The following is a 17961-nucleotide window of genomic DNA, read 5'->3' on the forward strand; positions in this document are numbered from 1 at the left end:
CTTTGACAACATCTCCTACATGTGACCTTAATAAAAAGTCTTCTAAGCTTGTCTCTTGGTTGAACATAATTTGGAGGCATTAGTTGTGGTGGTGGTACCAGAATTTCAGCAGGTTAACATTTTGGAGATGTATTGAAGGATGCTCAGATTTAGTCTACTGATCCATTGAAGGAATGAGGTAAATCATTGGTTTATATAATTTCATATAAGTTGCAGGCTTGTAACATGCATCCACATAATCAATGGGGCTTTCATCCCTTTGAAAAATTGCATGGCCACATGGTATCCCACATAAATCTCACCTCCGACAAGGACATGTCCTTGCCCTAAGATCCACAACAAATTCTCCACCATACATGTGGGTCACTTGATATGTTTGCAAGCCAGCCAATCGAGGAATGCATGTGAAGGCATCTAACTTGTTCTTCTCAATTGTCTTGAAGATTATTAGCCTAATTAGATGTTTCCATTTCGGACATGCAGCCCTTCTATTTGCCATCCTAAGCATCACGAGGACTCTTATCCTCTCCAAGCAAGTCAAAATGGACTGATCTCTTGCATCTACTATTGCTGAATTGAAACTTTCACAAAGATTGTTCAACAACAGATCACACACAAACAGTGTATCAAAGTGATATCTGCTCCAATTCTTTGCAGGTCTCTTACTGAGCCATTTCCACGCTTCCTCATCCTATTGTCATTTCTACTTCCCACCAAGGCATAGTTGTGGCTCTTGCTGCAACCCACAATATGTGTTTTAGAGCAAGACCAAAGTGTGATGATCTAAAGTTATTATATAAGTGTCTAACACACATCTTGTGCTCTGCAATTGGAAGTAGAGTCTCAATTGCAGGTATGAGTCCCTTTTGCTTGTCGCTAATGAACACATATGACAAACCATTTGTAATCTTTAGATCTTCAATCAACAGCTTAAGAAACCAGATCCACGATTGTTTGCTTTCGATCTCAACAACTGCATAAGCAATTGGGAAACTGCCATTGTTGCCATCCACCCCAACTGCTGTCAAAATCTGGCCAGGATAAGAACCTTTTACATGGCACCTATCAACACCAATAACTGGTCTGCATCCATCTAAAAACCTTTGCCTGCAACCAGCGAAGCAAACATACATCCTTAGAAAGATAGCTTGGCCCCCCACTTGTTCAGTTTTAATTACAACTGTACTTCCCTTGTTTGCCTTCTTCAATTCCTCTGCATAATCCCTTAACCTAGCATATTGTTCTATGTAACTCCCTTCAATCATTACTTTGGCCCTATATATTTGATGTCTTGTGACATTTATACAATAATCCTCTAAAACATCCTCTTGCAATGATTTCACATCCAAGTCTATGTCTCTCTTCAGCTTCTTAGAATACCTATTGCAAAGCCACTTGGATGAGGCATACTTCAACTTGTCGACCCTCCCATAAGTGTGTTCTAGGCTCATAGTCTTGATTACAAATGTAGATTCACTCTTATCTATCTTTGAAGCATATAAATAAAATGGACATTTCAGTCCTCCCATACATACTACCTGGAGCCTCACTTTGTCATTTTTTTTGAATTTTATTAACTTACCATGTAGAATTGCATACCTCCACAACTTCTTTCAATACCTTTTTGTTTGCAAATCGCATTCCCATCCTGAACTCTGGATTCCTTAAATCCACCTCTCTCCTGTACTCCTTCAACTTTGGCAAATTTTTTCTTTCTTTCTTTTGCCCTTTTCCTCACCATTACCCTGATCATGATCCTCTTCATCACTTCCTGTGTCCAAATCCGATGTGTTAGCATCATCTGATGAAACCTCTCCTGGAGCATCATAAGTAGGCCTAACTTTCTCATGTCTATGAGGCTGAACAGTAGGCCCAACATTCTCACATGCATTGGGGTTAATAGTAGGCTCAACATTCTCACCTGCATTGGCCTGAACAGTAGGCCCAACGTTCTCACCTGCATTGGGCTCACCACTTGGGCCTCCAACTACCACATTCTCAACTACAAGCACCTCATCTTCTTGTTCATTGAATTCATAATCACTATCCACAAATTCTGCATCATTTCCTCATTTCCCCTTCATTTCCAACCTCTCCACTCTCAATTGTTGTAGCCTTATCTTCCTCTCCATTCTCAGTTGCTGCAGCCTCATTTTCCCCTTCATTTCCAACTTCCACATATGCATCTGCATGACCTGGTTCACTGAATGTGTACCATGTGACACCCTTCCCATAATTCCTACATCTGCATCATAGTTAATTCTGCACTATCCAAACTAGGCCATGCAACAAATGCTTGACTTCCAAGCCCATTACCATTTGAATTTTCCAAATTTGTATAGTACAACACAAGAACCCTATTATATGGCATGCATCCAACCAGTTCAACTACTTTAGCATCAGAGGTAATAAGCTCCAATATGTTACCATCCTTTTCTCCAGCCTTTCTATACCTAATCTCCATAGTTTACTCAATTTTCAAAACATCTATTGTATACCCCAACTCTTTCCCTATCTTTCTTAAATCCAGCAATGATAGAAAGTCATCAACAACATTATCTAAATAACAGACCTTACCACCTTTATAAACCCCATTTTCAAACATACCCCCATGGTGTAGTTTAAGAGTGACTCTGTCAGAGATAGCGGCAAAAAGTACACATCAAATTTCAGAGTTAGCTGCACACACATCTCCTTTATCTAATGCTACAGGTTTAGGGTTTTAATTTTTTTTACAGTTTCACTCAATGCTAATAGTGAATTAAGTGTGAAGTAGACAACAAAGGGACCACACCAAATATAAAAACCTATACTTTGCAGTTAATGCCAGCATAAAGGAAATAAAATGCCAGAGAATCTTTGCAACATAAAGAAACTAACCTCGGACTACACACTTGCAAACAAAAAGCATCGATTTGCAAAACAAGATGAATATAAAATACAGATAGAGAATCCTTATCGTATTTGGGATTCTCTCCACTTTAACGGAACTCAAACTCCATCAGTGACAAGCATCCACAATGATCAAAATCCAGAAATTCCCGCAAAACCCCCAAATAGGAACCCTAACAACTCCAAAATCTCTGTTGTTGCCTTCGCACCTCCTTTTTCACCAACTGAATACGACGTCTTTGGCTAATCGGAGAAGATAATCAAAGCCTTTTAAGGTTTAAAAAGACGCATATACCTTTTCGGGTTTAAAAAGACGCATATACCCATCCTAGACCCCACTACTGGCGTTGACTTGTTAAAAACTTATAGAAAATGTAACGGTTGGATCAAATGGGCGATTAAAATAGAGTTTATGTACCATTTGGACTAATAATTTAATTTCGGAACTAAAATGTAAATCGCGTACAAGTTTGAGGACCATTTGAGTAATTTGCCCTTTGCTAAATTCACTTGGCAAGAGGAAAAAGCTGCAACCGATCTAATATTGTTATCATGACTTCTTTTATTATATTTTTACTAATTATAAGTTGGCCTTCTAGTCCTTTGGTGTTTTTTTTTATTGGAATACATCCAGTCATTTCGTCTTAGTGATCATATCTCATCATATTCTTTAGCTTTTGTGTGTTTTTTTTAGGGTAAACTGCCAAAAACCCCCCAAAACTATAACATTTGTCGACATGTCTATCATGAATTATTTTTTCAGCCAATTTAACCATCAGACTATTTTAAATGGTCAATTTACCCCATGCCGTTAGTTTCCATGTAATTTCATCCAATTTTTCGTTAAAAATAATTAAATCTTTAAAAACTAAAAAAGCAAAAAAATAAAAAATAAAAAATAACCCAAGCAATCAACGTCTTCCCCACCCCATCCCCCAGACACTCTAAACAGCCACCTTGTCAGCCATGGCGAACATCATCTCTTCATCGACCTCGTCTTGGCCTGTAAAAAATGTAAAATCATTTCTTTGTTCTTTTTAGAATACTCAATCAAGGAGCCTTGGGAATGGTGACCCACTTTTCTCAGATTCTTCTTTGATCTGTAAGTAGAATAGGGGTTTTGGGACCATTTCACGCTGGGGCACTTGAGTTAGCGGCGGGATTGAATACCTTGATCGAATCAGAGTTCAAAACAAAAGTAGAAATCCCATAGAGAATCGAGCTATTTCAGCTCACAACTTGAAATTAATATTTGCCTCTCTCTCTCTCTCTCTCTCTCTCTCTCTCTCTCTCTCTCTCATTTTTCCTTATTATTCTTCTCTCCCTTTCACTTTCTTTTAAAAATCTGATTCCATCTCCGGCGGCCACATCAATCCCGTTGTCACCTTAGCCGCAGTGTTCGTCTGCCTCATATCCATCTCAAGTGCCCATGTCTACATCTTGAGCCAGTGCACGGGGGCGGTACCAGCCAACACCAACAATCAAATAAAAACAACCCAATCACCCATAAAAATCATCCAGTCTCCGAATACCCAAACACTGAAATGCAATCCCTAAATCCCATTGACCCAATCAAGAACAAGTAGGTGTTGATGAAGATGAAAACGTATCTTGATTCTAATTATACGTTTATTTACACGAACCAACCATTGGCATTCACTCGAAAACCCTTGTGGATGTGGGATTGAAGACAGAGTCTTGGGAGGAAGAGGTTGGGGAAGACGTTGATTGCCTTCCCTTTTTTTTTCTTTTTTTTTTCTTCTTTCAGTTTTGTAATTTTAAACATTTAATTATTTTAAACATTAAAAAATTAAATTTTAATTGAATAGTGAATCACATGCCTAACATGTGACATTTAGACAGAAAATTGGATGAAATTACATGGAAACTAACGGCAGGGGGTAAATTGACCATTTAAAATAGTCTGATGGTTAAATTGGCTGAAAAAATAATTTAAGGCGGACATTTTGACAATCGTTATAGTTCAGGGGGGTTTTCACAGTTTACCCTTTTATTTATTTATAAGGTTTCTAAATATTAAAAACGGATTTTGGAGTTTGGAGTCCAATTCTATTTTTCAGTTTAAAAAATTATATTAAAATAGAATACCAAACGAGCCCTTAGCTTTTGAAATACTTCGAAATCTAAAACAGAGATCCGCCCAATACATAATCAACAGGTAATTCGAATATCAATATATGTATGCATTTGCAACAAACTATAGAAGGCTGAACGGAAATATTAATTTTATTCAGAAGCCCAGTCTGCTTGGAAACTGTAACAGAGTTGGGCTACAAACAACTAGAGAAACAACTGACGTCCAAATAAAACATAAACATTATTACAGCACTTGAACATATATATATATATATATAAATATATTTGGAAGTTCTTGACAAGGAAACATATTTGTTCCTCATTGTAGAAGTCATCCACCTTAATGGAGAGACTTAATCAATCTATCAAAATTATTGTACGATGATCCTCGAATATCAGTAGCTTCTACGGCTTTTTTCTTCCATTCTTTGGCCTTTTGCCTCATCTTCATCCCCTTTTCTCCTTCAAGAATCTCCTTAACAAGCACTTCGATTTCATCGCGCTTCACATCGGGGCTCACCTCCATTCCAATCTCCCAGTCAGTGCATGCGTATCGACAATTCGTGTGTTGCTCAGCAAAGAAAGGCCAGCAAATTACTGGCACGCCTTCGGATACACTTTCGAGAGTAGAATTCCAGCCAGTGTGTGTTAAAAAAGCCCCAACAGATGGATGAGCTAGCACTTGGTCCTGTGGACACCAGCTTGCTATATAACCCCTTTCCTTAATCTCCTCAAAAAATTCATTGGGTAAAATAGCTGAGTCTCCCTCTACCACATCAGGCCTAACAATCCACAAAAATGGATGCTTGCTATTTGCAAGCCCCCATGCGAATTCTTTCAGATGCTGATCTGTCATTGTAGTTATGCTCCCATAATTTACATACACAACTAAACTAGGTTTCTTCTGATCAAGCCATTTCAAACATTCTGTGTCTTCTTTCCATAAGTTTGAGCTAAGAGACTCGACCAATTTGGTTTCGGTTTCAGGCAAATGCCTCTCAAGCAACTTAAGGGGGCCAATGGTGTAGATGTTGGGGAACATGGTCGATATTACCTCTAACACTTCATGTTCAAATTCATCATATGTGTTGAAGATGATTGCAGAAGACTTCAAACAGTTTCGTGATTCGGATCCCAAGAAATCAAACATTATGTCGTTGACATCTGTGACTCTGATGAAGCTGGGGATGTCCCTGAGCCGAGCATTTTTCATGCCTGGGACCCAATCAATTGGTGTATCCAATGTACCATCATGCAAGAAAGTCTCATCTGAAATATGCATGGAAGGTGAACAATATGTGTGATCATACTTTATAGTCACATTACAAGAGTATACTTGATCTCAAATATTACACGAAACTCCGTGTCACTAAATCAAATGGTCATTAGATTTATATTGATCCTTCGATGAAAATACAATAACAGGAAAGATTATAGCTAGGTCCATCTAACAACATTGTTTTCGGCACTTGTTTTCTCACAGAGATTCCACTTAACGAGTCAGCGAGAGTGAGCATTTACAATACATCCAAGTACAAAATGCAAATCCTCCACAATAAATGGTCATTAGACGTTTTAGTTTGCTGAAATTTTTTTTTCTTTCCCTTTTTCAGTCTTGTTTGTCCCGTTTAAAAAAGAAGAAGAGAGAAATGCACCCTGGTTGGTTTCTCTTGTTTATTATTATTATTCTGTCTTGTTTGACGCACTTGTTCTGAGAAATTTATTTATATAATCACAACGTTAATCAGGTGATATTATAATAAGTGCATACCTATTAATTACTTTATAATCTAAACTATAAATTCACACTCACCCATTTAATAACAAAATTTCTTATGATTGGGTTAACTTTTCTACATAATACGGTGTCATTATTTAGTTAGGAGAATTGGACCTAACTTTCCGAATAAAATAATTATGTATTTTGCAAGTGGTTAAGAGTATTTACTTTGCATTCTAGCTCCTATATTTAATTTTTCATTCATCAATATCGCTTTGTATATAAAAAAAAAAACAAAAATATGTATTTTTATATTAAACGAAGAAATTATGTCTATGTTATCATGCATACAAAATTAACAGTGAATGATTTTCAACATGCTTATAGATTTTCAAAATTAAAATATAAGAAAAGATACGTAATGTTATTAATCTAATGGAACTTTTTTCCATTTTTTAAAGAAGAGATATCTAGTTTTCAAATATCTAGAAGGAACAAAAGGATACAAAAGAGTCAAAAGGGCAGAAGGACAACACCGCAGCTCAACCAAGAAAAAGAACGTCAAAGCAAAAAAAAAAAAAAAAGGCAAGAGTTGAAAAAATACGCAAGTGTATCATTTGGTCTACCTCAAGCCTCATAAAAAATTTATCACTCCAAGGAATATGTACTTGGAATATTATCGTGGGATTGAATGATTCAACCTCAAGTCACATAAAAATGTTCATAAGCCTAAAATAAATATGCAACGGAAGTATACCTTGGAATGGAACAATGCCTCGCTTGACGAGCTCACTGTATTGCAAGTAACCCAAGAAGCCACAAGCAGAGGCAGTCCAAAACTGGACCTCCGGAATGCCTAACTCCTGAGCAGCTTGCCTCCCAAATCCCGTGATACCATCTGCAACTATACAAGTAACTTGTGGCACTTGAGATGAGGAGTTGATCTTAGTGACCAGCTCTTTGAATGGACCTAGACAGGTTTTCCTGGTGGAGTCGCATAAGGCTGGAACATCTTGGGTTGCATCCTTATCCGAAGGAGGCAGCCCATCCGGTATGGTCTCGAACTGGAAGTCGGGCAAGCCCTTGACAGAGTCCGGGCCTTTGGACCGGATTAGGCGCCTGTGGTTGAACTCTGTGTTGACAAAGGTTATGTGGAAGCCCCTTGAGTGAAGAAGCTTGGCTAATTGCATCACGGGGCTAACATGGCCTTGAGCTGGGAAAGGGACACAAACTGCGTGTAGTTTTTTGGTTGCTTCTCGTACTGAACCCATCTCTCTTTACCAATATAAGCAAGACCTGTGTGGTGAAACCCAACTTTGCTTTTATGCCATTTATAGAAAATGTGCCAAGCCTTGCCTCTTCGGCACTTGATTGTGACATTGGAGTCACTTCTGTTAAAATCAAAATAAAAATTATTGTTTACTAACAATAAAATTGCCCATTTCACTAATACTTCAAATTTATGTCCTATGTGCATCCGGAGACAATTTCTCATTTGTTTTTATATTGTCAATATACTAATCACTGGCATAATCTTTCACCTTCTTATACATTTAATTGTTTTACTGTTTGCTGGAAAATTTGAGAACAAAGCAATCCTCTAGTCTTTCAAAATAAGGCACCACAGATCCGTGAGGCCATTTCACACATAAGAATTGAAAATTAAAAATTAAAATTGAAATGGTTATCAAATGGGCTTAAGATTTTGAAAAATAAGAACTATAAATATTGGCTATGGTAAATTTGTTGACATGTAAATATAGTTTATTTTTTATTTTTTATACAAGTAAAACTCTTAACCACTTAACATACAAGTTTTTTAACCACAATATGTGGTGCGGTTGGCAAACTGCCACTTTCAGCTCGCGGACTGCCTATTACCTAACTGACAAAGGTTCGAAACCAGTTGAGAACATTTTATGGTTAGAGGCAAGTCGAACTCCTAACAAAGATTAGTCCCATCATTCGAGTATGTGGACACCTCGTTGCATATATCCAAAAACCTACAAGTCCTTTGCTGACGTGGAAAGATAGTTAATGGACCTACAAGTTGTTGTTTTATATCTGATTTTCTATACATAAAAAATCCAATTAGATTCATTATTTGGTTTTTTAAAAATCCAAGTAAAATCTTGACACGTGAAGGTAACACCAAATTATATGTTGTGTTGTCTTACAAACTCAATGCAAATTATATAACAAGTACATATCCTATGTGCTGTTACATCACATCATCACTCAACTAGTTCATCAAATTTTGGACTTATGCACTGCTGTTTGTGCAAAGTTTGCTTCAAATATCGGCCAGATGTTACAACATGTTGCATCCTTATAATGTGGGAGACTGGGAGCACCACTAAAATTGAACTCCAAAGAAATTGAGATAAACTCTGCTGTCTTCATCTTCTTTCTATTTTTCTTCCCTCTTGCACAAAAGCCAGGGTCCCGATCAGCTAATTAATCATACCTGTACTCATGTGAAATTTTCTTGCGTGTGTCACTTCTATATCCCTACCAATGGAAACCGGTGCATGTATAGAGCTCATGTGTCATTTTCTTTTCTATGCCACTAGCTTTCAAGAAATAAATGACCCCGGCAACATTAGAAGAGTTGTTTGAGAGATTGTTCTCTGTTTTGGTCTTCTTAAAGCAATGATTGTTGCTAATTTATGGATCATCCTCATCTGTAACTCCAATTAAGCTGGACTTAAAAGTTGTATATGTTGTTCTCACTATCTTACAATGTTTGTGTCTGTTTAGTCATTGAAAAGTTCACTAAATGGATTCTCAAGGTGGGCCTATGGATTCAATTTCAACCTATTCAAGTTTATGACATTTCAACCTATTCAAGTTAATTGCGTCCCTACACTGTGGTAATAAAATCCCTATAGCTTGTGCTGAGTTCAAATCCACACACCCTTTATTGTTGGGCTTTTTATTTATTTATCACAAATGGTCCTGGGTTTGTGAAATTATCATTCGTCTTTAATTTTTTTTTTTTATGACACTAATGATCCTTCAAGTTAACCTCTTTAATTTTTTTTTTTATGACACTAATGATCCTTCAAGTTAGCCTCCGCATATATATCAAAATAGTCATTGTCGTTTACTTCCGTCAAATTTTCTGTTAAATTGATGATGTGGTACCCACACAGCCAATGGTATTGAGCCACGTGGAAACATGAAGTGAGTTCTTGATTCGTTTTGCGAGGGAGAGCATTTTGGAAGCACAGTTCACGGCTTTGGTGCCGAGTAGTGTTAATAGTGGCAGTACTATAATCTGAGGAAAACCCGGGTTGACAAAACAAAAAAATTATAATAAAAAAAACTGAGTATAGCCGAGCGGCTATACTATTCCTTTTAAAAAATTAGGGAAAACCAAGTATTGTCGCCCGGCTATACTATTTCTTTAAAAACAATTTTAAAAGCCGAGTATAATTGAAAGGCTATACTATTTCTTTGAAAAAACATTAAGAAAAAACTAAATATAGCCGGGCGGCTATACTATTTCTTTAAAAAAATATAGAAAAACCGAGTATATCCGGTTCTTTAAAAAACAATTTTAAAAGCCGAGTATAGCTGAACGGCTATACATTAAGAAAAAGTGAGTATAGTCGCTCGGCAATACTATTTCTTTTAAAAAATATATAAAAACCGACATAGCTATACTATTTCTTTGAAAAAATTAGAAAAACCCGATTACAGCCGTGCGGCTATACTATGTCTTGAAAAAAATAGGACAAAACCGAGAGATAGCCGAACGGTTATACGATTTATTTTTTTAAAAAAATAAAAAACCGAGTATAGCCGCACGGCTGGCCTATTTCTTTAAAAAAAATTGTAAAACCGATTATAGCCTATTTCATACTGATTCTGAATTGACCGCCCTGGTTCAGTTTCTTGGAGGAAATGTGTGGGAGGGCTCGCTGTACTCTCAGAGCCGACGACATCCCTAGGGCTTGCCACAGCAGCCATGGCCCCGTGTGTACTGTTAACATGGACCGGTGAGCCAAACTCAAAACTCCTTCTCCGATTTTTTCCCTTTGTTAATTTCTAATTCGAACTTTACTTTTCTCCTACTTTCCTAGCAACCAAACTGATTGGAACGAATTTGATGGTGTGTGCTTAGGTTTCGCCCGCTGTTCAATGCGTCGCCGGGGTCGAATTTACCTGTGTTCGTAGAGAAGACGGAGCAGACGGTGACGGCGTTGTTGTTCACTGTATGAAATGGGGGCTGATCCCTAGTTTCACCAAGAAAACCGAGAAGCCCGATCACCATAAGATGGTAATAGTAGTTACATTTGTGGTTGATGCTTTCCAGTGATGGTAGTTTAAATTTGTTGTCTTTCTTAAAATTTCAATCTCGATTTTCCATATAAGTAAAGCTTGGATTGCGTTGAGATGTGATTTGTGTTTGAAGAAAACCGAGTATAGCCGCGCGGCTATCCTTCGCTGTTAAAAAATTTGAAAAATCGAGATAGCATTTCTAAACCCGAGTATAGCCGCGCGGCTATACTATTTCTGGATGTGGCCTTTGATCTAAATCAGCATGATGAGGATGGTCTGTGAAATGGAGTAATCATAATTCATATGCCATAAGGAAGACTTGTTACTTTACCACAAGTCTCTAGATTAAATTGAAGAAGATGTGGCATGGAATGGAACACTTTTGCCGTCAAAATTTTTGTGAAATGTGATTTCTTGGAAAAGGTTGTCTGCCCACGAAAGCAATGGCAAGCCAAGTCTGGACTTCATTCAGATAGAAACATCGTGTATTCTAGGCTTTTCTTAAAAGAAAGATGAAAAAAATTTAACTCAATTTTTTCTTTTTCCTGCAGTTTTTGTTTTTGTTGTATGAAAGAATTTCGTACAAAAAAAATTTGGCATATCCTCTCCTTGGTCTGAGCCTAACCACTAGTTCAATGTTCAAATGATTTCCAAATCACCGATTCCATCCCTTCTCTGTGCACAGGAATTGCAAATTTTTAATTTAACAAAATATTGTAATGTTTACAACATGTAGGCCGCAAGATGAAGAATCCAAAGTTGCTAAAATCTTGTACACTTCATAGAGTATATGACCACCCACATTATTGAGCCTAAGAACTCAACCATTGAAAATGAAAAACTAATGTCTCCTATTCTGAGCCTGCATTTTCATCGGGGTTGCAATTCGGAAATATGTGCATCATTAACTGAACAACTTCCTTGCTGCAGTGCAGATATGTTTTCCATACTTCCATGCCCTGAGAAAGCCATCTTTCTAGGAGTGGGAATGGGTTCAATGTCAGTTTTGGGCATGGAATAAACTTCCAACATTGTAGGCCTAGCCTCCGGATTTTCCTGCACACATAATAGAGCTACTTGCAAGCATCTCGATAATTTACAACAAGAAGAAGAATCATCCAGTGATGGATCAATAAATTCCATTCCTTTGTCCTTTTTCCATGATAGATATGCCTGAAATAGTTTGAATGTTACTTCATATATAGTTTAGATATAAGTAATAGTTTCCAGTAGTGGTGATAGAATCATAGACAGCTATGGAACTTACATATTGCAAGAGGTGCAAGCTTTCATTCGGACCAGAGTAACATGTGCTCCTCCTTCCACTAATCATTTGCTGCAATAGTAGAACCCCAAAGCTGTAGACGTCGTACTTTTTAGAGTATATACCTTTTTTCTACATATTCAGGAGGAACATAGCCACTGCATTGCATACCTCAACAAGTATTAAAGGATATGATCATGTGTGTGTGAATAACCAAAAAGAGGCAGTTTATTTACTATGTTCCAACAATCCGGTTTGTGTTTGCTACAAGTCCATCTTTTCTGAAAAGTTTAGCCATTCCAAAATCTGATATCTTAGCATTTATTTCATGGTCAAGTAAAATGTTGCTACCTTTCAGATATTGGTGAGTAACTGTAAAATTGGAGTATTCTTGAAGATATAGGAGTCCTTGGGTAATTCTTCAATGATGCTTACACGCTTTGTCTAGTCTCGAAGATACCATCTGGTAGGATCTGCAAGATTTCAAATTCAGGACCAATGAGGTAGGCAAAGGAGCAAGAGACAGACAAATTAAACGTCACAGGTTTCTGCACTATATGCTTAGATGGCTTAACAAGTGACTTTTGCACCATGAACCAATTTCGCCTCCTACAGTTTTCTCAAATACTTCCTCAACAATTTCGACAAGTCCTGATTATTCACCTATGCATGCTAAATTCGGAGGCCTCCAACAATTGGTCTATGAAACTTCTCCCCATCGCCACACAGTCTTACTGCAAGTCTTCAGGATCCCTTGTCTTTTGAAGTTGCCACCTACAAACAAGCTTCTCAATATTCTCATTGGAAAACAGCCACGAAGGACGAATATGATGCTTTAATCCGCAATGATACTGGGTCTTTGGTCCCAGTAACACAAGGCATGAATATCATACGGTGCACGTGGGTACACAAAGTGAAGCGAAATTCGGATGGCATGATTGAACATCACAAGGCACCTCTAGTTGCTCAAGAATACAACCAAAAAGAAGATCTTGATTATGAAGAGATGTTTAGTCCAGTTGTAAAGCCAGCTACAATCCGCACAATTTGGGCATTAGCTATTTTTTCACACAATTGGCCCTGACAACAGCTTGATGTGCGCATTGCATTATTGAATGATGTTTTGCACGAAGAGCTGTACATGAAACAACCACTGGGTTTTATTGATTCCTTTCGACCTCAATATGTATGTCGGCTTCATAAGGCACTTCATGCCCTTAAACAGCCCCCAAGAGCATGGTTTCAGCGATTACATTCCTTTTTTCGTACACAAGGATTTTCCCACAGCCAATCTGATGCCTCTTTGTTTATTCTTCACTATCTCATAACACTATCTATGTTCTTGTTTACGTTGTTGATTGTCACAGGTACTGATGTTACAGCCATCTCTACCTTTATTTATCACTTATGCTCTGTATTTGATAGTTGAAAGTTAGGTGATCTGAGTTTCTTTATTGGAATGGAGGTTCAACGCACGACCACCACTTTGTCTCTCTCCCAAAGTCGCTATGCATTTGACTTGTTGAAAGAGTTTAACATGGTTATGTGCAAATCCTGTCCCACACCGGTGCTCTCCTCAACTAAACTTTCTGATATGGATGGTGATCCCATTTCTGACCCTTCTACATACTGCAGCGTGGTGGGTGGCCTCCAGTACCTGACATTGACTCATCCAGGCATTGCATATGCATTGAATTAAGTGTGTCAGTATATGCATAATCCCAGCTTCACTCATTTACAAGTTGTTAAAAGAATCTATCGCTATATTAAAGACACCATTGAACATGATATTCCGTTCCTCCATTGATTTTTCTTTGCAATAATTTTTCGATGCAGATTGGATGATAGACGTTCCACTAAATAGAGATGGCTTGAGAAAACAAAAAATTAATAGAAAATTCTCTGAAAAACATTTAGAGGAAAAAATAATAATGCTCCTGAAACACCATTACACATTTGATTAAAACATGGCACATCCATCACCATCGTATATTACATAACCCACTGAGAACTTTAACACCTACACATGAACCTTGGAAGCAACCAAAGAAACATCAAGGGCAAGTACAGACCAATTCCAAGTAAGTTGACGAGAGTTAGCGACCCCTTTCAAACCCAATACGAGTTCGGCTGGAGCCCCCGCCTTCATGGCCATCTCGCATTGAAGACCCAGCACTCGCTCTCATTGTTCCTCCTGTACCAACTTTTTCCATGGCCTTCTTACCCTTCTTCACCTCTGTCAAGAACTGGTCCAGACCAAATGGATCGGCTTCTTCAACATCCTTCTCAAACTCAACCGGCCTATCTCTTGGACCGCTCCTCTCAGCAGCTCCCCCAAATCCTTTGTCCGGTTTGAAGCGATCAGTCTTCATAATCTTATCCATCTGCTCATCAGCACCTCCATACATATCAGCATCAGCATCCTTCTTTGGCCTGTACAGGGTTGAGAGTGTAGGCTGAGCAGTAAACAAGCCTCTGTCATAGACATTGTACTGGTCATCAGTGGCAAAACCAGAGTCCATTCCTTTCTCCTGGTTGAACAGCCTCTGGTCATACATGACCTCTCCCCCTCTTCCTGCTCCAGCAGAAGCCATGCCAAGGGCAACTTTCTCACTAATATCACGATCTCTGTCTCTAGTAATTTTACTCTTCTTTCCCATCGCTGCATCTTTGGCTTCCAACCTTCTCTCCCTTTCCCTTTCTCGGCGTCGCTCCTCCCGAATCTTTTCGCGCTGCAACCTCTCTTCTCTTTCCTCCCTTGTCTCCTTTGGGTAATCTGTCTCCTTTTCCCTTGGACGCTCATAATCCCCTCTCATATCAGTATCCATTGTTGTTTTATCAGAAGGCATAGGGACAGAAGCAGGAGGTGCTGCACCTGTCCTCTCAGAACGAGCTTTTTGAGCTAATGCCCTCAGCTCCTGCTCTTTCTTTTCCTTCTCCTTCATTATCATCTCCTTCTGAACTTTAGATCTCATTGCAACTGCTTCTCTAGCCTTCTGCTCTGCTACATACAAAGACTCGGAAAGCTTTGCAAAATTATCATTAATCTGAACATCCTGAAGGCCTCTCCCATCAGCTGCTAGACGTTTGTCCAATGGGATGGTGTACCCTTTCGGGTTCTTCCAGTTAGAAATGCAAGGTGGAATCTTCCAATCCTGCTGGTCTTTTACGGTCACTGGACGAGGAGGGGAATGCATGACTGGCACTGGTGGGGACCCAGAAGCCCTAGGGACACGCTTATGCTTGAACTTAGGAGGCTCAAGTGGATCCACAGGCATCTCCACCATCCTGATAATCCTCTCCTTGGCACCAGAATTAAATGCCACTGATTTCTGTGATGGCTTATACTTGATAAATTTTGAGTCTGACGACTGTTTGGGTACATTTTTTGGCTGCGCAGCGCTCAATCTCACATTCACAATCTTCTCAAGCGCAGCCTTTGTTTCAGCTGTCGTTTCTTCAATCTCTTTCTGCAGCTCCTCCTCTTCATCATCATCCTCTTCCTCTTCCTCATTTTTCAAAATTTTAGGCACAAGATCCTTATGTTGAGAGTAGACAATCTTTTTTGAATTCTCATTCTGCTTAACAATAGCATCATACGCAATGTTTCCATGTGCATCAACAGTGACTGGAAGTATCTTCGTTCCAAGTTTTGTGGACTTGTCCCTGCCCATGCCAAGAGGATACTGAGCTATGTGAATCTCAGGGAAAGCACCCCCATCCCCAAAATCCTCTACCTTCCTAGGTACAAAGCCTTGACGCTTCAAGTAAGGAGGTACAGGATTAGGCTTGATGACAGAGGATTTTTCTTCCTCAGCTGAACTGAAGCGCTGCTTGAACCACGGATCATTTGAGTGGTCATAGTAAGTTGTTGTGGTTGATTGTGCAGGCGGCAGAAGCTCCTTTAGAGCTGCCATGGTGATAACCTACTTATGGAACTGCACACAGAAATCGGAAAACAATGACCAAATTAATTGGTTCACAAACATAAGCAAAGCAATACTAATCGATTTCGATAAAATTAGAATAAAAAAAGAAATCAAAAGACTTTGGGCATCTCTGGAGTACACGCCCAAGGAACTTGTTCACTTAATCTCTCTATGGAGTTAAATTCTTCAAACGATTTTCAATTACTTGGGCATCCCTAAGCCATCATACTTCACAAAGAAATTTTACAATTGACTTAACCCATTTCAGTTCTAGTCTATTTCTCCGTAAAGTAAAGTTATTGGCCATATAAAAACGCACAACGGAAAACATTCAATAAAATTGTTGTATGCTATAAATCGTAAGGAGAGTAGATTAGTGCAGATCTAATTCAATCAAATATAGAAAACAAAAAACAACCGTAAGAGAGCAGATCAAATTCCAAAAAGTTCTTGCATACAACATAAAAGATCAAATCAAAAAACAAAGTTGGATTTGACCCAAAATCTATCGGCAAGAAGATGAAAAATCAAAACCAGAGGCATGAAGAAAAAATGAAAAGATAACTTACCGACAGAGAAGATTGGTGCAGTGGCGATGCGTCGTCGAGAAGTTCTGAATTGCAGAGAGACCCAAGTGTCGTTTTCAGGTACGAAATGGATAAATCTGCAGGTGAAGAGAATTTAGGGTTTGGCTAAAGCTCAAGGGAAAAATAAGCGACAACCAAAACACCAGGGAGAGGAAGGTTTTGTTGTCATCCAATCCGATTTTCATCACGCCACCAACGAACCGACCTTGTTCTCAAGCCGCAGGGGGCCGGCCCAAAGTGATCGGGCTTGAGCCCAAGTTTTTATTGCTCTTTTATCAGGCTTTACTTATCTTATCGAGCTTAATAATTTTGTAAACCTCAACCACGTTTTGTAATTTATTAGTTATCAGGAATAAGGACTAAAATATCGATGATATTATCTTTTTTTTGGGTCTAAGATATTTTGGAACATATCGTATAAGTATCGATAATATTGAAAAATATCGACGTTAATAATTTCTCTCATACTTCAACAACATTTGGCTAAAATATCGATATAATATCTCTATAATATCGATAATATCAAGATGATGAAGACAGCTAAAAATTTGAAGAGTTATTTATACTAACACCCCTTGAGGTTTCTTATGTTTTCACAAAACCCCCTTAAGTTTCAAAAATTACTCGAACACCCCTTGAGGAATTGCAATATAATCTCAAAGGCCAACTTTGTCATTTGAAGAAGGTTTTTTTTGTACAAAATCATCAATCTTTAGATGAAAAATCAATGAAAAGGAGTTTTTGTGAAAACAATTTACAACCTCAAGGGGTGTTCTTGTAATTTCTAAAACCTTAAGAAATTTTGTGAAAAGCTAAAAACCTCAAGAGGTGTTAGTGTAAATAACTTAATTTGAACCTTATAGGAACTTTATGTGGTACTATCTTACCATGCAATGTATAAAGTATAAAATATTGTGGTAAATCATTATAAATAATTTATTATGGTGTTTTTAATCTTCTTTCATTAATTACTATATATTTTCTATAATCGCAGTGTTTGTCAACTCGTTATATAATCAACTTAAATTAGTTAAACCCATCATGCAATGCATTTCCTTCTTCTTCTTTTTTTGTTGGTGATAAAGCAATAGATAATTTACTAAAAAAACATCATCCAAAGTTTCAAGAAAATTTTTCAAGTTTTTCTTATAATTTATGTGATTTTTATTCAATTTGTATCGATAT

At 38.0% G+C, this 17961-nt stretch overlaps 2 protein-coding genes and 1 long non-coding RNA gene across 3 annotated transcripts; 1 reads left to right on the plus strand and 2 right to left on the minus strand.

Moving 5' to 3' along the window:
- Positions 5133–8082, minus strand: LOC18774768 (7-deoxyloganetin glucosyltransferase). Its single transcript, XM_007207586.2, has 2 exons — positions 7467–8082; positions 5133–6258 (listed from the first exon to the last, which is right to left on the minus strand). The coding sequence occupies exons 1-2, from the start codon at positions 7978–7980 to the stop codon at positions 5330–5332; spliced, it is 1443 nt and encodes a 480-aa protein (XP_007207648.1). The 5' UTR covers positions 7981–8082; the 3' UTR covers positions 5133–5329.
- Positions 10456–11200, plus strand: LOC109949887. Its single transcript, XR_002272198.1, has 2 exons — positions 10456–10713; positions 10839–11200. It is a non-coding gene; the product is annotated as an uncharacterized LOC109949887 (long non-coding RNA).
- On the minus strand, positions 14148–16950 carry LOC18775634 (SNW/SKI-interacting protein). Its single transcript, XM_007207966.2, has 2 exons — positions 16759–16950; positions 14148–16198 (listed from the first exon to the last, which is right to left on the minus strand). The coding sequence occupies exon 2, from the start codon at positions 16175–16177 to the stop codon at positions 14357–14359; it is 1821 nt and encodes a 606-aa protein (XP_007208028.1). The 5' UTR covers positions 16178–16198; positions 16759–16950; the 3' UTR covers positions 14148–14356.

This window comes from Prunus persica, chromosome G6 (genome assembly GCF_000346465.2).
Source record: "Prunus persica cultivar Lovell chromosome G6, Prunus_persica_NCBIv2, whole genome shotgun sequence".
Classification (NCBI taxonomy): domain Eukaryota; kingdom Viridiplantae; phylum Streptophyta; class Magnoliopsida; order Rosales; family Rosaceae; genus Prunus; species Prunus persica.

What these genes read in the sequence shown, in the direction of transcription:
- LOC18774768 (XM_007207586.2), bottom strand. Translation starts at nt 7,980, where the DNA reads ATGGGTTCAGTACGAGAAGCAACCAAAAAACTACACGCAGTTTGTGTC. An exon ending in AGGCATTGTTCCATTCCAAG is followed by an intron (nt 6,259 to 7,466) that starts GTATACTTCCGT and finishes TGCATATTTCAG; the next exon opens with ATGAGACTTTCTTGCATGAT.
- LOC18775634 (XM_007207966.2), bottom strand. Translation starts at nt 16,177, where the DNA reads ATGGCAGCTCTAAAGGAGCTTCTGCCGCCTGCACAATCAACCACAACA.